At 37.9% G+C, this 16,622-nt stretch overlaps 1 protein-coding gene across 6 annotated transcripts in view; it reads left to right on the top strand.

The window, feature by feature from the left end:
- FER (FER tyrosine kinase) overlaps nt 1–14,003 on the top strand; it is a 372,260-nt gene extending 358,257 nt beyond the window's left edge. For all 6 annotated transcript variants that reach the window (XM_019727983.2, XM_019727984.2, XM_019727985.2 and 3 more), the window contains 3 exons: nt 348–502; nt 8,537–8,659; nt 9,837–14,003. In XM_019727983.2, coding sequence (XP_019583542.2) covers nt 348–502; nt 8,537–8,659; nt 9,837–9,979 — 421 coding nt within the window. In that variant the 3' untranslated portion in view covers nt 9,980–14,003. The remainder of the gene's footprint in view (nt 1–347; nt 503–8,536; nt 8,660–9,836) is intronic.
- Nucleotides 14,004–16,622: the final 2,619 nt, after the last annotated feature.

Here is a 16,622-nt window from a genome sequence, read left to right as displayed (position 1 = left end):
ATTCTGTTGGACAGTGCTGCTCTAGGAAAGCTAGTAGGAATAATGGCAGGTTTGCTTAGCCTCCCCTGTGGTTTTTCTCTTAACACTAGAATCAGTAGTTTTCTATGTAAATGGAAATATATGTAGCACTTAGAAAATTAGCATGTGGCCTGTTCCCTATGCAAAGGTTCTTGTGGATGTTTTTTACCTGTGACAGAAAAGATGGGAAATACTGGTAAATCACAAGCATTCTTAACGTCATTATAAATACATTGCAAATGTAAAAATGCGAAGGGGGGAAGTCATAAATGTAAAAGCAGCTTTCAGTTTGTTTTAATAGGTGTTTTCTGTGTCTTGTTCTAACCTAGGGATCTTGCTGCAAGAAACTGCCTGGTAGGCGAAAATAATGTTCTGAAAATCAGTGACTTTGGAATGTCTCGTCAAGAGGATGGTGGAGTGTATTCATCTTCTGGCTTAAAACAGATTCCCATTAAGTGGACAGCACCAGAAGCTCTTAATTACGGTAAGAATATACTCTTTCTTTTTGATGGTAAAAATTGGACTCCATCAGAACAGAGCATTCACAAGCAAAGTTACAGGGGTAAAGCAGAGGCCAAGTTAGAATGATGTATAAATGTTGACTTTGCACTTAAACAGGAGCAAAGACTTAATTCATTGCCCTTATTGATCAGATTTCTATCTGTAAGAGTGCTAGATTTAAAAGATGGATACACTTACAAGCACTTTTAAATGTGAATATAAATCTGAGAGTTTTTCTTTTATTAAAATAAAAATCATTTTTTGGATAAAGAGTCAAATTATACACAGAGTAGAAGTATTGCTATGGCTCTGGACCATTTCTTTTTAATGTCTTATAATTTGACCAATAACTTCATCTAATGTTAAGTTCCTAAAATATTAAGCCAATCAATTCTGTCATTTCTCACTCTGAAAATTGACATGGTTTCTTAGCATCAAGAGATGGCAGTTACATTTTAAAACTGCAGGGATATTTTTTCACTTGAATTTTTATGTGTCATTGTAATTGGAAATAAATACAGTTTGTATTATCTGTGGACGGGGTGAAATGGGCCATAACAAGATGGGTAACAGCTCAAGAATTTAAAAAATAATAATGCTTTAAGTGAAATTAGAAATTACATTTTCATTAAGGGAAGCGGCATATGAGCCATGGGTTGGTAAACAGGTATAGTATGTATTGAATTAAAATATAAAATGATTTTTTTTGCTGACTTAAAATGAAAAACTACTTCAGCATGAAAAAAAATCAGGCATTTATAAATGCTTTAATTAAAGACAAAGTTTTTTTCAAATTGAAGTGATTTTCATGTAACATAAAATTAACCATTTTAAAATGAGTAATTCAGTGGTATTTAGTAAAACTCACCATGTTATACAATTTTGTGACTTTCTGTCTTTGCTCCTATGAGTTGGATAGAATAGTTGTCCTTCCCAGTCTTGAAAGAGTGGTCTCTGTGTAGACTGTGTGTTGAATAGTTTTGGCAGGACTGTTGTAGTGGGGGTGGGTGCGTGTGGTGCCTGATGTGGGACAGCCTGGTGTGTGTGGCCTGCATGTGCTCACAGCCTCACTTTACTAGTTTACTAGTTCTCTCTGAGCAGTGCAGCTCCGCCTGCACTCAGCATGCCCCTCTCACTCTGCACCCGCAGCCCTGCATGGATGCCCTGTTGTTTCAATTGCCTACAGTCACAGCAAGGTCTGGGCAGGTCACCTGCCTGCTAACTCCACCTTTTCTTCAGGTGGGGCAGCCTTGAGTGTGCACCGCACTCCATCCACACAGGGCAGCTCTGCAGGTGGGAACTGCAGCATTTTGTTTACTCTGCACTCTCCTCAGGTGGGGGGAGCCCCACGTGTGTGCAGCCTGGTGGATGCATGAAGCATCACCCTGCTTTAATCACTGGATCAGTGTCTGGCTGGGGAGACCCCTTGTATACATGCTATAGCACCCTGCTGTTTCTGATGGATCTAGCTCCAGGAGGGGTGGCTGGGGACCTGTCAGTGCCCTGCAGGTTCGCCAGAGAACCTGGATGGAGCTCCCGCCCACTATCCACATGCAGGGGAAATGGTACTCACTGTGTCCTCTGGTCCTGAGAGCTCTCATGGTCCCACGACCTTATCTATGTGCTTCTTCCCTCTTGCTTGTTGTGTAGAAGCTGTTCAGTTGGCTCACTGTTGTCTCGCAGGAGGAATTGCTCTAAATATAGGTGTACATTTGATGTGGTCTTGGGAAGGAGCGAGCTCAGCAGCCTCCTATACCGCCATCTTGGACCTATATTTCCCTAAAGCATTTTAAATAACAAAGACAGGCATGAAGATCTTTGATTGGCAGTGAGGGACATTTTTTACCAGTCTTTAATATCATTAAATGCAGAACTTAGATGACAAAGAGGGAGAGGTTTTAACTGTGTGAGGAAGAAGGTTGGAGTATTTAATACTCAGGCTAATGAGACAGAGTTCCTGAGGGTTGACAAGTATTGCAGTAACCCTGAGAAGTTTCTGAGCTCTCACAGACATAAAATTACTGAAGATTGGATCTAAATCCTAGCATTGTTTAATAGGCGAAAATATGTGTCTTATGAAAGTCATTATCTTCTTTCATGTTTTATTCAAATATCATTTTATGATTGGTAAGATTTCGCCTCCTTTCTAAGGGTCGTTTCTTCACTCTTGGCTCAGAGCAGTGAAATACTGCCCAAGTCTCCCATGAAGTATGGGATCAGGGTAGATTAAAAAACTTCATCTAAGGAGTCTCTCTGAAACATTGGCTTAAGAATATAGAGTGAAATTACTTTTACCATTAGCGTTGTCATTTAATTTTTGAAAAGACAGTACATGCATACTTGGTATTAAAAAAAAAAAGACTATCCAATCCACTTAAAACTAATTTTCAAAACCATTAATGTCAAGTAAATGTAAAACAGACAAGTGTGCTATACTCATTAGTTATGTAACAATGTTTTTATCATGGCAAATTATAATACATTAATGCCATTGTGAGTTTTCATTTATTAATTAATTTTGGTTCTTAAAGAAAAATCAAGCAATAGTAAAGGGCCTACAATATAAGCCCTCTCCTACCCCATCTCTAACCATGTAATTCCCCTTCCTAGAGGCATATATTCTAATTCTCAGAGATTCCTCAACCATTTATTTGTGTTTGTGTATACGTACACATATATATACATGTATATGTTTTATATTCTTATATATAATATAAGATACACTTGAGCAGTTATCTTGAGCAGTTCAACAGCACATTCTTATATATAATATATAAAAAAATATAAATGTATACATATATGTATGTATACACACACACAAATAAATGGCTGAGGAATCTGAGAATATATACGTGTGTGTGTGTGTATACACACACACACACACACACACCTTTTTTAAAAACACAGAATGGGGAGGTACTTCATAGCTGCTTCAGCGTGTATTACTAGCTGTCATCTCAAGTGACCAAAGGGACTGTTTGTAAAGGGCAAATAGGATACTGATCTCCAACTAAGAAATAACATTTATTCAATTATTTTAAAAAATTTTCATTTGTCACCTGGGAATTTTAGGCTGACACATCCTCTAATTAGTGTGATGTAGCTGAATACACTGAAATGTGAGGAGGACAGGATTTATAGTGAAAAGAGCCCTGGATTGCTTATCAGGACAGTTTCCCAGATAGTTATATCATTAGTTGCATAACCTTGGCAAACCATCTATTTCTCTACACCTACATTTTCCAATTTGCAAGATGATAATGGTAGTACCTTTTCCCTGCAAGAATATTTTGAGGATCAAATGAGTGATGAAAAAATAACAAAATGCTATACAATCTTAAGTTACTCTTAGCCCATTAAAATTATCCCATAAGGTTCTGGTTCTAGATGGTGACATAGGAATATCCTGAACTCACCTGCTCCCACAGATACACCAAAACTACAGCTACATATGCAACAATTTCTTCTTGGAAAATACAACAAAAATTTGAAACTAACTGAGCAATTCCTATACATCAGGCAAACGAGGTGAGGGAACCACATCAAAGTGTGTAGGAGAGGCTGAGACACAGTCTCACCACTAACCCAACCCTGGCACAGTGACACACAGTCAGCAGGGAACTGAAAACCCGAAGCTTCTCCCTGAGAAGTGAAGTGTTTGACCCTCACATTTGGCACCCCAGCTTTTAAGACCTGCCCCTGCGTGATGCACTCTCTAAGCATCTAGCTTTGAAACCCAGTAAGGCTCTTGTCCACAAGACCCACAAGGCTATAAAGAACTAAGAAACAGCCATTAACAAGCTCCCATGCTCAGACTCACCCTCCCCCAGGCAAAGGCTTGAAGCTAGCAAGTGAGAGGCTCCCAGACTTTATGTGGAAAAGGCTCATTTGCTAATCTTGAAGCATCAGCCTGAGGGCAGGCATCTAATTTAACAGGCAGTTAGAGGCCTGCTGGTATATTCTCCAGGACAGGGCTGGCAGACACCATCTTTGCATTCTCCCTCTGCCACACTCAAGAGCACCAGTATATTCCAGAGAGGAATTTTTACTTGTATCCATGTCTGCTACCCTGATTTTTGTGGCTGTGGCCAAGGGGACTTTTGTTCCTGGGTCCCATTGGATAGTAATCAGACAGTTCTTGGCTACCACCCCCCAGGGCACTGTACAGACAGCCAGCTTATACATTTGTCTGGCGCTGTAATTTTTGTGACTGTTGACCAGGGGACACCTCCAGATAGACCAGCTCTATAGTCCCACAGGTCTGCACATATTTTATACTTTAAAAGTTGCTGCCTGAGTCTCTGGCTTCCAGTTAACCTGAATCTAGACGCTGACAGAGGTCCTCCCCTCTGGAACATGGACAGGTTTTGGCATACCCTCAAACTGGGAGCTATTAAAAATAAAATAGGCTACTTGGACAAGCACAAAGGTTTGAAAGACAAGCAAGAGCTAGGGCAGGGTTGAAGGATAAGATTTATCTCACATATAAGGCTGAGACAGTCTTCAAGACTGGAAAAGGTGGAAGTTTCATGTAATGCACAGACACCAACACAGAGTCAAGCAACATGAACAAACACCACAAATATGTTCAAAATGAAAGAAACAAAAACTCAGAACAAAAATCTTAATTGGAGATAAGTCATTTACCTGATGAAGAGTAATAATGGTTATAAAGAGGGTCAATGAACTCAGACGAAAACTGTTGAAGTTCTCACTGTGTTCATCAAAAGAGATAGTAAAGATAATAAAGTATCAAATAGAAGTCACAGAGCTGAGTAAAATAACTCCTTTTAAAAAAAGATACACTAACTAAAAAAAAAAAAAGAAAGAAAAAGATGCACTCGAGCAGTTCAACAGCACACTAGATGAAACAGAAGAAAGCATCAGTGGAACTCATCCAATCATAGAGGCCAATTAAAAAAGAATTTTAAAAAGTTAAGATATCTTAAAGTACTTACAAGAAAAACATCAAGCAGACTATCCCAAAAGAGTGATCCCAGGAGGAGGAGATGAAAGAAAGGGGCAGAAAACTTGTTTGAAGAAATAATGGCTGAAAGTTTCCCTAACTTGGAAAGAGAAACAGTCATCTAGATCCAGAAATCTCAGAATTCTAAATAAGGGGAACTCAAAGAGATCCATTCCAAGATATATTATAATTAAAATGTCAAAAGTTAAAAACGAGAGAATCCTAAAAGCAGCAAGGAAAACAAACAACTTGTTACATACAAGGGAACATAAGACTACCAGCAGATTTGACTTTGCAGGCTAGAAGGAAGTAGTACAATATAGTCAAAGTGCTAAAAAGAAAAAAAGAAAAAAATCCAATCAATACTCTACCCCATAAAGATACCATTCAAAACTGAATAAGAGGTAGAGATTTGCAAATAAGCAAAAGCTAAAGGAGTTTATCACAAATAAACCAGCCTTATAAGAAATGTTAAGGTGACTGCTCTATGCTGGAAAAATGGAAAAATGGGGGGTGCTAATTAGGAACAACAGACATGAAAGTTTAAGTCTCACTGGTAAAGTAAATATAAGTCATACTAACTTATAAAGTTAATATGAAAGTTAAAAGACAAAAGGAGTGGAAACTACAATAATTAGTGAATGGATACATGTGACAAAAAGGTGTGAAATGTGATATCAAAAAAAGCATGGTGGTGGAGGAAAAATATAGAGCTTTAGAATGCATTCAAGTTTATCAACTTAGACTGTTATAAACAAATTGTTATACATAAGCCTGATGGTTACCACAAAGCACAAACTTGTAATAGATACACAAAAGATAAAGAAAAAGGAATCTAAGCATACCACTAAAGAATGTCGTCAAACTACAGAGGCAAAAAGCAAAAGAAGAAGAAAGGAGCAGAGACGAACTACCAAACAGCCAGAAAACAATTAACTGGCCATAAGTTCATACCTATCATTTCTTTAAATATAAATGGACTCAATTCTCCAACCAAAAGACATAGCACAGCTGAGTGGGTTAAAAAAAAAAGACCTAACTATATGCAGCCTACAAGAAACTCACTTCAGATATAAGGACACACAGAGACTGAAAGTGAAGGGATGGAAAAAGATATTCCATGTAAATTGAAACCAAAAGAGAGCTGGGGTAGCTATATTTATATCAGACAAAATAAACTTTAAAACAGACTGTAATCAGAATCAGGACATCCCATAATGATAAAGGGAGGGAAATCCAAAAATAGGATATAATGTTTGTAAATATGTATTCACCCAACATTGGAGCCTAAATATATAAACCAAATATTACAATACCTCGAGGGAGAAATAGACAGTGATACAATAATAGTAAAGGACTTTTAATACCCAATGCATATCAATGGGTAGATTACCCAGACAGAAAATCAATAAGGAAACATCAGCCTTAAACAACACATTGAATCAAAGGGACTTAACAGAATATTCACAGAAAACACATTCTTCTCATGTACACACGGAATATTCTCCAGCATAGATTATATATTAGGCCAGAGAATAAGTTTTAATAAATTTAAGAAGATAAAGATCTATCAGACATCTTTTTTGGACCACAATGGTATGAAGTTAGAAACCAATTAACAATGAAACTGCAAATTTTACAATATGTGGAGATTAAATAGCATGCTACTTACTGAACAAACAATGAATCGATGGAGAAATCAAAAGAGAAATAAAAAAATACCTTGGGTCAAATAAAAATGGAAATACAGTGTACCAGAACTTATGGGATGCAGCAAAAACACTTCTAAGAGGGAAATTCATAGCAATAAATGAGTACATCAAGAAACAAGAAAAATCTCAAACAACCTAACATTATACCTCAAGGAACTTGAGAAAGATGAAGCCCAAAGTTAGTAGAATAAGGAAATAAAGATCAAATTGGAACTAAATGAAATAAAGACCAAAAAGACAATAGAAAGATCAATAAAACTAAAAGCTAGTGCTTTGAAAAGATAAACAATGTTGAGAAACCTTTAGGTACACTCACCAAGGAAAAAGAGAACTCTAATAAATCAAACCAGAAATGAGGGAAGAGACACTGACACCACAGTAATACATAAGAGACTACTATGAACAATTATTAGCCAACAAATTTTACAACCTAAAAGAAATGGATAAATTCCTAGAAACATACTGAATCATGAAGAATTAGACAATCTGAACAGACTGTTATTGATTCAATATCCTTACTAGTAATCAAAAACCTCCCAAAAGTCCAGGAAGAGGGCTTCACTGGTGAATCCTACCAAACATTCAAAGAAGAATACCGATCTTTCTCACTCTTCCAAAAAATAGAAAAGTAGGAAACACTTGCAAATTCATTTAACAAGGCCAACATTATTTTGATACCAAAAGTAGACAAGGATGCCACAAAGAAAATTACAGGCCAATATCTCTGCTGAACACAAATGCAAAAATCCTCAACAAAATATTAAACTGAATTCAATAATACATTAAAAGAATTATACACCATGATCAATTGAGATTAATGCAGGGATGCAACAATGATTCACAAATCAGTGATTCACCACATTAACAAAATGAAGGACAAAAATTACATGATTATCTCAGTAGATGCAGAAAAAGCTTTTGACAAAATTCAACATCTATTTATCATAAAGAGATGAAAATTATGGAGGCAGAAGACAAAATTGCAGACATCCAACTTGTTTAATCTCCTAGGCATTGATGTATACAAATGTATGTTTGGTTTTTTTTTATTAATCATCCATCTCATTTAGATACCACAGGGAAAGTATGCTTGCGTGCTGGCTGAATATTTATCCTTGGTGGGGAAAAAGTGATTTGGAAACTGGTTTGGTTAAACTAGCAGCCTGAAGATGGTTCATTTATTTGGTAATATTACTAGTCCTGGAAAGTAAAACTAGTGAAGAGAATAGGCTCACTAATTATTGAGTTCCTTTGGTAAGTTTGAACATGTTCATGTGTGACTGACACAGACATTAATACCCAGAAACCTCACCAGCTTATGGTTTCGTTTGCCCTCTAGGGAGATACAGTTCGGAGAGTGACGTGTGGAGTTTTGGCATCCTTCTCTGGGAGACGTTCAGCTTAGGGGTCTGCCCGTACCCTGGAATGACAAATCAGCAGGCACGTGAGCAAGTGGAAAGAGGTGAGGCAAAGACAACGGGGTAGCAATATCCATACCAGCCCCCAGGGCCAGTGCTGTGCTCTGTCTGTGGTTTTCCTGGGGTGGGGGTGGGGGAGTACATACTGTTTGGTTTTGTAAAGAAAGAGCAGAGGTGTTTATAAATCTGTTTCTGAGCCCCATGTATCATGTGGCTCTTACAAAATAAACAGCGACAAACAAAAAACTTTTAAAAATTGAAATGCTTTAAAAATAGAGAATTCTAGGCTTTTCTTCCACTCCCCCTTCCTGGCATGACATCTGCAAGGTGGTGCAATTCACGCTCTTCAAGGGAAATAGGATAGTGGTCCTTGAGCTCCTATTTTTTATTCTATGCCAAATAAACAACATTACCATTACTGCAAATTGAAATGTCATTAGACTTCAGGAAGAAGTTTTTGAGAATTTTGTAGTACTTCTGAAGAAAGCCTGTGGTGTTCCCAGTTGAGAGACTGGAATGAGTAGGGGATGGTGACACCCTAGCCTGCACTTGTGTAGTCCACGGCTTTCAACAAAAAGAACGCTTTTGACAAAATGGCAGTGCCTGGCGTCAGGCCGCTCACAGGGCTGTAAACTGGGTGTAGGGGGATGACTTTCTAGCTTCCTTCCTACCTTTTCCAACTTCTCACCAACATCTTATCTCCTGAGGCAAACATACACAGGAAGGTACACCACCCGGCACGCTGCTAGGACACCGCCATGCAACTCTGAATTAAAGCTGCTTCTTGGACTATACAAGAATAGAATTCATATTCATTTTTATTTCACTTTTGAATTAGTGTTTATTAAATCCTCATCTTCAAAAACCTGGAGAGATGCTTTTTTGAAACTCCGCCCACAGATCTAAAAGCAAATTATAAAACCAAATGGTTATAGTAAGTAAAACATGCATTTGTGTGTGACGTATCTCACATCGGACTTCATGACAGACGAACTAAGAATGGGTTCTTTGAACGAAAAGGTAATTCTATAGTTCTGTAACAATGAATTCTGCCTCCCTTGTAGGAGAAAAATCAAATAAAATCAGTTTGCCCTGAAGTGGGTTTTTGTTTCTATATACCTACAAAACAAGATACTAAACTTGCAAACTGCATGATGCCCCGAGTGAACGTTTGTATCTTATCTCCATTCTAAATTCCCTGTTCTTCTCTTGGGTCTTCAGGATACCGAATGTCAGCCCCCCAGCACTGTCCAGAGGATATCTTTAAAATTATGATGAAGTGTTGGGATTACAAGCCTGAAAACCGCCCCAAGTTCAGTGAACTTCAGAAAGAGCTCACTGCCATCAAGAAGAAAATGACATAGTGATGGAACAGTGCCAAACAGCCGTCCGGACTTGCTCCTGCTGCAGTCACATTGTTCTTCGCATTAACACCGAGTTTATACCACATTACCTGCAACAGTCTGCTAAGGTTATCTTTTTTATTAACTGTTCTTTTTTTCTTCAAATATGTACCACTTAAAAAAAACAAAAACACAAAGACCAAGGTAAATGCATTCAAGAAACAGTCCTGCCCTGGGCTTTATTAGCTCGCCACAGCAATCCTGCCCTTTCAGGTCACTGTAAATAGAAAAGCACAGGCTCTAATGTGAGGGAAAGCAGATCTATCTTTTCCACACCAGGACCACTGATGTTTCTCGAAGCTTTCCTACTTCAGGAACAGTTCATGGACTGCGGTCCTATTCCCATGCCACAAACCTGACTTAATCGGTGCTATACACTGCCTTGGAAATGCCATGTTTGCAGGACACATTCCAACCAATACTGGCTTTCTGCTCTGCCAAGGCAAGACTGTGTTTGTAACCGTCATTTTTATATTGGGAATTATTTGGCCCTTCCTAGGGTTTTCCTTTGCTTTCTTGCCAAAAATGAGTGCAGTGTAAGACTCATCACACTCCTGTATCATTAGTAAGGCTGTCGTTTCCCTTCTCCTCTGTCTGAGCATCAAAAAACCATGCATGAGACGTCCTCAAAATAGCACACGCCTCATGGCGAGGCAGCAGCTTTTAAAGGATGGTTTTGAGTTGTGACAGTAAGAAGTTTGAACAGGAGGGTGGTCTGAAGAAAAAAAGCAGCGAAAGCAGTGAACACAAGAGAAGGATAGTATTATTTTATATCTGAGTTATGCCTTTACAAACACACACCCTTTTCATTTTATGGTCTGAATTCACGAAACAATTTCTAAAAAACATTTTTCAGGAGTTCAGAGATAAAGCCTTCTTAATGGCAACAATTTTTTTTTTTTTTTTTTTTTTTTTTTTTAGAGAAACTACAAAGCACAAGTTCACACAACTAACAGCATACTTTTGGTGAAGTACCCTCATATCAGAGGAGGCATCCCAGAATTTAATTCCCTTCATTTGTACCAGTTTGCAGAGCTGTCAGAGTTTCATGATCCTAATTCAGATAAACACATTCATGTGTGTGTGTACGTACACACACACACACACACTACCACAAAGCAAGGCAGGGTGAATGGAGTAAATGGTTAAGAAGATGAACAGTATTGAGGAAAAAGATATAGGACAGCCCTCGTATTTCCACTTTCCCCCTTCACTTACCCTTAGACTGCTACCTGGAAGTTTTTATCATTAGCTGACAGGTATGCAAGTACAGTTCTGGAGGTGCTTCAAACGAATATGTAACACAGAGTTAAATCTAGGATTCTGTTGAGCTAAATCTTAGCTGCATCCAGGGAATTACCCCATGTTCTGTATATATTGCTTCTCAGGATAAATGTGTGTGATGGTCTCGCTCAGGGGTCAGTGTAGCCTGGGAGCTTTTAATAAGCGCTCAGGCAGGTGTCCAGATAAAGAGTACCTTAGTGATCATTTGGTCTGCATTTATTGGAAGAGCTGATGGGATAGAAAAAACAACTGTTAGCTGCCTATATGAATATCATTGCACAGAACTCACACCCAATACTCTAAAGAGTAGAACAGATAATACTGAAGAGAAAAATGGCTTGTGTCTATCATTTCAATCTCCTTGAAACTTTTATACATATTTAATGATTAAAACGAAAGCATAAAATTGCCCTCAAAAATACATTGCAATATTCAAAGCCATTTTTTACATCAGCATTGTTTTCCCTTCTGTCAAATATTGCAAATAAATGGGACCTTCTTTTGATGGCATATACTGTGGTAAGTCAGAGCTCAGACTCATGAATTAAAATGAAGTGCTATGGTCTTCAGGCCCTTGCCAGTTACAAAAATAAGAGTAAGATGGGGACATTTCCACCCTTTGTCATTATTTCCAAGTGACTCTTTCCGTAGCATTTTTTGTTTAAAGAAAAGAGCCTCCCATCACTTAACAGCCTCAATGCTAAGCTCTCAACAAGGAGAGAGAAGGATGGTTTGGGCTTTCATTTTGTGAACAAGACCTGAAGCTTAATCTTTGCATTCTGGTTTGAGGCATGAACATGGCATTGATATTTCATTCATCCCAGCTGTTGGAATTTACAATTCACAGCATAACTCTGTGCTTAAATTAAAGAAGCTTTTCAAAACATCATGACATCTGCGGCATTTAAATTCTATTTTATTCTTTGTCCCAAAGCAGGCAGTGGTATAGTTCAGGATTAATAACTCATTGGGAGTCTTGCAGGATATCAGTTGTACAGAATATGAAATTTAATATAGGCACATGCATCAAGAATGACTTAAGCAAACCATTTTTTTACTGTTAATTTTCTTGCACTTAAAGCATAACTTATTCATCCCTTCTGTCACCGATAATTATTGGAATTATGTACTTTAGGAGACTAATCCCTACCTAAAAAGCACACACATAAATACTGTTCTGAATTTGCAAGTTGACGTAGGCAAAGAAGGCTTCAGAAATGCCCAAAATCGTACGACATGTTTAATAAGAAAACAGTTGCAGCCAAAATTGCTACTGGTCTGAACGTAATTAAGCCAGGTTGCAAATCTTTGTGTTGTTAATGGATTTTCCAAGAGTTGCATGTATCACTCCCATACAGTTCCTGTCATAATTCCGGAAATTTATGGATACTGACCGTGTGAGATGAGTAAGCCCAGGCAATCTGACTCTCTCACCTACATTTTTCTATTTTGAATCACCAAGGAGCCTTTATGAAAAATATTTAGCTAGTTCATTATTTTTCAAGGAAAGAAACCTTTTAATGTCAAATTAACATTTATTACCAACATGTGAAACCTAAAATTAATTTATTTGAGAAATCTATCTAAATTTACTTCCCAAAGCCAATGAATTCCTTCTCTTCCAGGAAAATAATAAAGGATTAACAGGTTTTATTTAAACGTTCAAAACCAGAGGCTTTATTTCAGCCCATCCTGTCACTACGTTCCCAGTGAAAGGTCTCATTTCTCTTTTATCTTCCAAATTTGATATAAGCAATAAAGTTCTTCATCCATAATTCACAATTTTATCACAAATACAATATTACTTAAACATCTTACAAGCAGATCAGAATAGACCATGAGCCACTTGTATTTGCTATTGTTCAAAACACATTTCACAATTGTTTTTCATTTGAGGGTTATTTTTAAAAGAAAAAACTGTTTAGTCACTGAAATAGTTTTAATTTCCTTTAACCTACAGTATGGTTTTCTTGTCTATGTTATACTTGTATTTCAGGTTTGCCATACAGTTTCATACAAAGTTCGGCTAATACCACTAAAATAACTATGGCTTCACAATACTGGTGTGAGACTGTATCAAGAAGAAAGTGATTTAATTACAATGTATGTCACACACACTGAGGACCTTGTAGTGGGATACACATAAAAATTAGAATGCAATGATACATGTCTGCATGTACGTCACCTTCATTCAATTATCTCAGTCACTCCACTTTATAATTCATTCTTGTGAGTCACCAGGTGTTCTGCAAACCTTACAAGAACCTTCCTTAGGATGCTCTGTGTATACTATTGTGTGGCCCTGTGTCTTTTGAAGTGAGATTAATTGAAATTTTCTGAAAAGAGGATGTTTGCCTCAGCCCTCTTTTTTTTCTCACATCCTCCCTTGATCACTACATTGATATTTTAGCTGTTTCTTATCAACAAAAATTGATTGTCCGTAAGCACTATTCTCAGTCATGCAAAGACTGACTTTTGTATTTAGGAGTCAGAAACCTCACACCGAACAGAGAATGCAAAATAAAAAGAACAACAAAAGGGCAGACCATTGAAAAAGACACTTTTCTTTATGTATTAATATGTTAATTAAATGGAAACAAAGATTTTATATGAAAATGAGTTTATATTACTTTTCCATTATACTATTAAGTTAGCTCACAAGTTTACCATTAAAATAAAGTGTTACCTCTTTTATTACTAACTGATTTGCTTATACATGCCAGGATATTTTTATTAAATATTTTAATTTTATTTATTTTTCTTTGTTATGATGAATTTCATATCAAGCCTGACTAGTAGCATATCATTTGGAAGAATTCAGAACCGCACATTCATTTTGGCAAAAGGGAATACTCATGTACCAAGATTATCTGCTTGAAGAAAGTATTGGTACAATCTTAGAGTCCCATAAAATTATCCTTTAAAAACTAATAGAAGGTGTATGATCTATATAGCTTAGTCATAATTCAATTTAAGGAAATATTTGTTATCCTTTGAAAACCATCCTACTGCCTCATACTGATTCAAAGATTAAATTCTAACTTGTCAAGTATAGATACTAAGATGCACTTAGCTGCCTAATAAGGACTGAGATTCTCTAGTGGTAGAAAAATCCCGTTCTAAACTAGTCACTTTAAACTGCAGAGAAGTAACGAGCTCAGGCCTCAGTGTATCTGCTAATAAGGAGCCGAGGCAACAGCTACAAAGGCAAAGAGGAAAGAACCTTATTCGAAGGCAAAATGACGCAGCCCCTACGGACAGTGGAACAAAGACTTGGACAGTGTCACTAGAAAGCCTGAGGAGAACAGTGTCATGAAGCCTGACCCTTCCCTACAGAAAATTAAAGTCACCTGCCAGTGTGCAGGCCTGTTATGAGCAAACCAAAACACCTCTCTCCCTGCATTTAGAGCAATATCCCTAGCTCAGACTTCACGTTGCCCTGGGTGACATTTATACACATTGTCCGGACAGCTAAAGGATTTAGTCATATCTTCGAACTTAAGAGAGACGACTCAGTCTTTTCCCATTTGCATTCGTTACATTTAATAGTTCTCAAACTCAGATCACTGATGATTCAGACCTTGTTGGAAGTCTTTGGTTGCAATGGGGCTTAACCTGGGCCGGTCTCCTAAATGAGAGCAGGCTTAGATCAGCCCCATTTTCACCTTCTGATTGGTATTAACTAATTGGCTCCTGTGGTTACCCCCAGAAGGACCTGACTGTGATGAGCTCTATTCTGGGGAAACATGGGATTCAGCAGGGAAGTAGGAAAATACCAATTAAAGAGTAGTGTTCCATATCTTTATGCTACTGTTTCCCTGAAAATAAGACCTAGCTGGACCATCAGCTCTAATGCATCTTTTGGAGCAAAACTAAATATAAGACCCTGTCTTATACTATATTATATAATATACTATATTATAGTATATTATATAATATACTATATTATAGTATATTACATAATATACTATATACTATATTATAATGTAAGACTGGGTCTTACATTAATTTTTGCTCCAAAAGATGCATTAGAGCTGATGGTCCAGCTAGGTCTTATTTTCGGGGAAACACAGTAGTAACATTGGAGGGAAGGAATCTTAGCAATATCCTAAAACCAGTTAGACATAGTGCAGCCTGGCTGCGGTTAGACACAGAAGACAGAGAAAGAGACCTGGAAACAGGAAGACGAAAGGACATGAAGGGCAATAATGAAGTACTAACACAACATGACTCAAAGGCTAACCTCCCAACAAATAAATGCAGTATCAATAAGGAAAAGCGAATGCTCCAAAGCAGGTTTTGAGGCGCTTCCTGCTGCATGTTATTCCATATTACATGCTTCTCAAATCTCTACAGCATTCCTTAAAGGGCACTGAATTGGATATTGATTTGATTTTCTTTATGATCCCCGTAATCTCAGGAGGTAGCAACTGTTGAATAAGAATTACCCTTGCTCAGTTTTTCTGTAAGGCTGAAGACATGACAATGGTCCAGCCCACTCGCTAAGCTGTGGAAAGCGGAGTGACGACACACATATGTCTGGGGCAGCCGGCACTAGAGGAAATTGCTGTGAAAGCTTCTATTTGATTAAAGATATCTTGCAGGTGACCATGCTTGTAATATGAAGATGGATTTAGCGTCCCTTCTTGCCAGCAAACTTCTTAAGGGTCCCCAAACAAGAATATTTAGGACTCACTCTAAAAAGATTCAAGTCTTGAATTTCTAAATTATCTTCCCAAACATTACCATTGAGGCCAACAGATGTGAGTGTTCTACAAAGTAATAAAATGTCCTAAGTGATAGTAATGACCTTGGTAGCAGAATTTTGTAATATGTTTCCCTCGCTTTATTCATTCAGAAGCTTTTCTTGAACGTCAGCCATGGTCAGTTGCAAGGAACTATGCTGGGTGCTAGTTTTTCTGGTTTTTGTTTGTTTAACTTCTGTTTACTTCCTTTTCTCATATTCAATTTCTTCATCTTTACTTTACCAAAACAGAAAAGCCTTTTATTGTCAGCTTTTATCAGATAGTGCCCTAACTGGCCTAGACCAAAGAGTTTCTCCTCAGATGCTTGCGAGCCCCCCACCCCCACCTCAGAGGGAACTCCTGGGCATCCATTGACTGAGGCCAACTGCACACCCACTGTGTGAGCAGCTCCAGGGCAGGTGCAGCTTAGAATACAAAGACGGCCTAGCTGGAGACAGGATGATTAGGTGGCAATACGTTTGATGGGTGGCACTGTCCACAGGGGAGGGAGATGTCCAGGACAGAAAGATCAGTGTGCGGACATGTGTTGATGGAAGCAGCCCGTTGACTTGGCC

The sequence above is a fragment of the Rhinolophus sinicus genome, linkage group LG03 (assembly GCF_036562045.2).
Source record: "Rhinolophus sinicus isolate RSC01 linkage group LG03, ASM3656204v1, whole genome shotgun sequence".
Taxonomy (NCBI): domain Eukaryota; kingdom Metazoa; phylum Chordata; class Mammalia; order Chiroptera; family Rhinolophidae; genus Rhinolophus; species Rhinolophus sinicus.
This window is presented reverse-complemented; position numbering and strand designations above follow the sequence as displayed.